Source organism: Cornus florida, unplaced genomic scaffold, assembly GCF_030987335.1.
Source record: "Cornus florida cultivar Cherokee Brave unplaced genomic scaffold, ASM3098733v1 CherokeeBrave_3.0.0_Hap2_Chr01, whole genome shotgun sequence".
NCBI lineage: Eukaryota > Viridiplantae > Streptophyta > Magnoliopsida > Cornales > Cornaceae > Cornus > Cornus florida.
In genome coordinates this window covers 5,558,635-5,564,767 of record NW_026775571.1, presented here as the reverse complement: position 1 = coordinate 5,564,767, position 6,133 = coordinate 5,558,635, and the positions used below count along the sequence as shown (strand labels likewise).

The 6,133-nt window shown below is 36.7% G+C and overlaps 1 protein-coding gene across 1 annotated transcript in view; it reads right to left on the bottom strand.

Annotated features, from left to right (window-relative positions):
- Positions 1-904: 904 nt before the first annotated feature.
- LOC132283703 (calmodulin-binding transcription activator 3-like) overlaps positions 905-6,133 on the bottom strand; it is a 44,082-nt gene continuing 38,853 nt past the window's right edge. The window contains exon 13 of the mRNA XM_059785738.1: positions 905-1,324. Coding sequence (XP_059641721.1) covers positions 1,274-1,324 — 51 coding nt within the window. The 3' untranslated portion in view covers positions 905-1,273. The remainder of the gene's footprint in view (positions 1,325-6,133) is intronic.

The following is a 6,133-nucleotide window of genomic DNA, read 5'->3' as shown; positions in this document are numbered from 1 at the left end:
TGCACTGAACATCAAGTTTCAGAGCCTGTCTAGAAACAAAGAAAAAACAGAGATGAAGCTCATCTGTTTCTTACCATTTGGTCAACTTCTCAGTTCTCAGCCACCAACATAATGCCAAATGAGCTCCTTTTTCATGTGAGGGGGTGATGTCATCCTCCTTGCATTAATCCCAGAACGCGCAGCAGTCGACTTAAGGCACTGTTTTTGGTGCAGGCCGCGAGAGCCGTATCAAATCAAGGCAAACTCTGAATATTAGATATGACTTCAAAATAAAAATAACAGGAGTGAAGGTAGGCCAGTGAGACAATTGGAATAAGCTTCATTGTCGAGAGAGGGAAACAGCCCGTAACCCTGTATCACAATTCTTAAAAAATAAATAAAGCAAGCACAAAAAGATATACAACTTACAGCAGCACGCATGGGCTTTATGCACCATATTTCTGCTTGGAAACGCCAAACAAAAAATAATAATAATAATAAAAATTAGACACTGCATCTTCCCTGCTGCTCGGTTTCTTCTAGACTACCTACCCAAAACAAATTCTTATATGCCATGATAAATTTTGGTACTGCTTGCCAGTTGAAAAGGCACAAAAGAACAATTAATGATGAATGTAATAAAACAGATTATTATAGGAGGAAGCTATTGGAGACTTCTGCTTTCTGGAAACATAAAAAATCACAGGAACATTGAGCTTGCACAACTGAGGTCATTCTACTTTGCAGAAGTAGAGAATGCTTTAATGAAGCTAATACAATACACTAATTGTCGTAAATCCATTGTTACCAGTTAATCAAAACAGAGTTTATAGTCATATTAAATATGAAGGCAGAAATTTCCTTTCGTGCAAAATACTTCTACATCTATGTGCGGAGAAAGGCAAAAATTGCATTTGCTATGCACTGAACAGTTAATATCACAATTTGTTATTGCAAAAAAGCTACACAGCATTAGTTCCCAGTACTCAACCAGAGAACTTCATCCCATTATCAACAGCACTAGACTCCAGTTTACAAGGAAAAACAGAAACATGTACATCCCCACCACTCTTGCTTTTTTGATGATGAATATCCTCAGAAATAAGACGTGTTAGCCAATACTTACAAGTATCACCAGTACACCTGATGAGCCATACTACCATATGTTGAGTCATCAATCTATACTATGCTCTATTTAAATATTCCTCTTTGATTTTCTTTCAAGAACGCCATACAGCCATATGTTGAATCGTCCATCCATACTATAACGTGGGTATATTTCCTCTTTAATTTGCTATTCAGAACCTTTGACTTGCTGCGACACACTGCTTCCTTCATTGCCTAACTGTTAAAAAAAATAATATATATATATTGTGGGATACAGAGATAAGCAGAGAGCTCGTTAACCAACTCGATGAACGAATTTGTAGCAAAACCCTAAAATCCACTTAAAAGGAGACGACCAATTCAATGATGCATTGCAATAATTATTTCAGAAACTATAGTTCTGTACATATTCTCTCTCTCTCTCTCACACACACACACATATACCTTTTTTTTTTTCACAAATAAACAGCAAATATCATGAGAAGTTCCAATCTTCAAGTGGAAGTTAGAGCAGCGTTTGTAACTAGAAACAATGTATAATATCCAAGTGCTTAAACAGAAACAGCTTCATAACAAAAAAAAGGAGCACCATAATCGTTAACTTTGAACAATATATTTTGTCCACTGATGGAAACTCATAAGGAAAATTTTCTACCTACTTTGGTTCCATGGTGAATAACTAATAATTCTAATTGCTACCAAATATTTTTTTTCCCAAAACTCCACAAATGTTTTTAATTCAATTACTAAACATGTTAATTACTATAACTTAGGACAAATATAGTACATTTTATTGTACTATTTTACATATTTATTATGAAAAAGAAAAAAAATACTAACCAAAACATTTGTCATATTAAACTGACAGTCAAACATGAGGACTCAATTGTGTCGACAGTTGCTAGTCTGTTACTGAATTTACGACATTATACACCCATTAAATTTGTACGATGGAAAAGTTATCCCGGAGTGATGAAATAGACTCGGTTGTTCTATTAAAGCCATTAACCAATAAATTCTGGACAGCATCATCATCATCCTTGCCTTGATCGCATATGAATGAGGCTGACAACATGAATTTCTTTTTCCATTCAAGCCAAATCTCCTAATATATGTAACTTTCAAAATTTTTGGAAAGTCCCATATGATTTTTACTTATTGATTGACTTAAAAGGACAAATTACATAAAGATACCTGTTACTTCAAAACATTTTTGTTAATAGTTGCAACGGTTTGAAGCCACAACTACACATTGTTTCTTCAAACTTAAATTTTTTCATCCCATTTGTTAACAACCATCTACTACAAAAGCTTAAGTTGTTAAAGAGGGTTAACTTTAATATTTAAATCCTTCAACACGCCTCCACACGTGTGACCATCTTTTGGTCCAACACACGTGCTACAATTTTAAATATCAAGGTGATGGTGAGGTTTGAACATAGGACATTGCCTCCTTTGATATCATGCTAGCAATCATCTATTCCAAAAGCTTAACCTCTTAATAGAGGCGGACCCAAAAATATTACTTTGTGGGGGCCAAAGTAAAAAATATAAAATGAGATCTTAAAAAGAAAATAAATGTAACAAATTTTATTTTAGTGCACTTTTAAAAGCATTTCTATAACTGATGAGAAGAATAAATGAAGAGAAGATTAGTTAACAAATCAATAAATGAGGTTGTCAATTGTGGAGCATTTTTATCCTTCTCCGGTAAAATCAGAACAAATATATAAACATGTGTGCGTGTGTGATATATAAATAGAGTTCTGATATGTTGTAACAAGGATTACAACCCTTTTTATTACATTTGAAATTTTAAAAGCAAGACTGAAGCTTTTGAAAGCATCACAAGTAATTCATTTCACAAACCACCTTTAATTACCATATATAGGTAAATTATAAATGGGAATTTATCAAAAATTTGGGAGGCCAACATTAATTTTCCCTATACAAAATCCTCCCCAAAACTTTCCCTTTGATGAACGAGCACTTTGTCGAGCCTCCCTACTTATTTCCTTTCTCTTTTTCAGATTCCTTCTTCCGTGGTTGAAAGGATTTAGAGGTTGCAGCGGAACTTTCTATGGGGGAAGGAAGGGGAGGAGTTTAAGTATCATTTGGTCAACTGGGAGTAGGTGTGTAGCCCTATTCGAAAGGGTGGATTGGGTATCAAAAGACTAGCGCCTTTCAATAAGGCCCTCTTCGGGAAGTGGTTATGAAGGTCTGGGGTGGAGAGAGACAGACTACGGAGGAGGGTGATTGCGAGTAAATTTGGGGAGGATATAGGTGGATGGTGCTTTCTTGAGGTGAGAATCCCAGTGGGAGTTAGGGTTTGGAAGTTCATCCAAGAGTGTTGGGATAGAATTTTCTAAACACATCATGTTTCGAGTCAAGTATGGCAGCACAATATGTTTTTGGGAGGATGTCTGGTGTGGTTATCGTCCTCTTGCCCTCTCTTTTCCTAGACTCTTCAGGATTGCCACGGACAAATGCGCCTTGGTGTTTGACTGCTATCACCTTGATAACAGAAGAACATCCTGGGAAGTGCATTTTACGAGGAACTTTCAGAATTGGGAGATTGAGGACGTCATTGGTTTTTTGGAGCAGTTGTATTGCCAGGAGATTGTGGACGGAGTTCTTGATTCCGTGGTGTGGGTTCCTTTTTCCCAGGGTCGCTTTGAGGTTCGGTCTTTCCATAGGTGTCTTACGGATGCTCTAGGGACTGTGTTCTTGTGAAGGCTATTTGGCATTCCAAGGCTTGTCTTAAAGTGGCCTTCTTTGCTTGGACATCGGTGTTGGGGAAGATTTTGACCCAAGATAATCAAAAGGAGGAGACAAGTTGCGGTCAATTGTTCTAGCATGTACTTGAAATGAGGAAATAGTTGATGATCATCTTCTTTTGCGTTGCCCAGCTTGGGACTGCTGGGTTTTGATGTTGAGATTGTTCGGGGTATAGTGGGTTATACCCAGGTCTTCCAAAGGCTTGGTTGAGGCTTAGAGAGGTTGAACAATAGGGGTCCAAGCTTGTGATTTATGCAGGGTCACCTTTATGCGTCAGGTGGTGTTTATGGCTTGAAAGACATTAGAGATCTTTTGAAGGACAGGAGAGCCCTATTGACGCGCTGAAGTTCTCCATTATTAGCACTCTTTTTTCATGGGTTCTTAGAAGAAATTATAAATCCATGAAAGAGAGTTGATTTTTTGGACTCATTGAAAGTTTAGAGGACCTATTTGGCATTGTTTAGTTTCTGAGGGACGCGTTCCCTTTTCAACGCTTCTCAATACAATATTTATCGAAGATTTAATGGAAGAATCAGTGGAGGAAAATCCTCCACTAAATGATGTTGTTTACTATTCACTTGTTTGGGCTGCCGGTGCGTTAGGTAGCATTGTTCTTCGCCTTTACCATGTTTCCGACAATTTTTGTACTTGTTTGGGCTGCCGGTGTGTTCGGTAGCATTGTTATTTGCCTTCTCTCTTCTCTCTTCATTATTCGCACTTGTTGCTACTCGTCATCTCAATGGCAAGTTGGGTATTCATGCTCCAACTTGAGAGAGAGTATTAAAGATTTAAATGGAAGAATCAGTGGAGTAAAATCCTCCACTAAATGATGTTGTTTCCTATTATTCAAGATTTAGGATTACTAAAGGAATTAGTGGAGAAAATTTCTCCTTTCCTATTTTCTATCTCTTTCCATTCTCATCATTTCTTCTCAATATACAGAGGAGCCTCCACCATTGTATTGTGTATGAAAGGGAAAATATTATAAAAGTGATGTAGCCCTTTGAACTCTTTGTGATGTGGGTGTAGACCCTAGTGGTTGAAGAACGTAATATCTGTGTGTTCTACTCGTTTTATTTCTCTCGACTTCTATTTTGTTATTTACAACATGGTATCAGAGCCAAATTTCTTTACCTAGGTTCGGAACCCTATTTTGGGGGTATTCCTTAGATGTTGCTAAGGGTTTCTCGGTGCTATTTATGACTTGTTTGGGCTGGTCGTGTGTTCGGTAGCATTGCTCTTCGCCTTTGCTGTGTCTCTGGCAGTTTTTATTTGACTTATTTGGGTTGCCGGTGTGTTCGATAGCATTGTCCTTCGCCTTTGCCGTGTTTCCGGCAGTTTTAGTTGACTTGTGTGGGTTGCCGTTGTGTTCGGTAGCATTGTTCTTTGCCTTCTCTCCCCTCTTCATTATTTGCACTTGTTGCTACTTGTCATCTCAATGGCAAGTTGGGTATTCATGCTCCAACTTGAGGGGGAGTATTGAAGATTTAATGGAATAATTAATGGAGGAAAATTCTCCACTATATGATGATGTTTCCTATTATTGAAATTTTACTGTTAGGAATCAGTGGAGAAAAATCATCCTCCTGTTTTCATTCTCACAATTTCTTCTCATATGTAGAGGAGCCTCCACCATTGTATTGTGTATGAAAAAGGAAAATATTATAAAAGTTATGTAGCCTTTGAGTTCTTTGTGCTGTGGATGTAGGCCCTAGTGGCTGAACAACGTAATATCTGTGTGTTCTACTCGTTTCATTTCTTTTGACATCTATTTTGTTATCTACAACAATATTACTTATCAAAAATTCCATATACAAAATCACTAGAATAACTATAAATAATTACCTTTTGTGGCTAAAATACGTAATATCCGTGTGTTTTACTTGTTTTTTACTTCTATTTTGCTATTTACAACAATATTACTTATCAAAAAAAGAAAATTTCCCTATACAAAATCACTATAATAACTATAAATAATTACCTTCACTAGAGTTTTGAGAGAATTTTGGCGGGGACAAATATAATTTTCCTCTACAAAGTTACCATTAATACTATAAATACTTACTATTAATAGAGTTTGAGAAAAAAGCCAACCACTCCCCCCTCCCGCCCCTTGTTGTTAAAGAGGGTGTAACTCTAATATTTAAATCCTTCAACACCATTAATAAATCTAATATTTAAATCCTTCAACACCATTAGTTGCAGTTGACAGAAGCTTAGAATACAAGGTGAATTATAACAGCTCAGAATACAAACTGCAACAATTCAT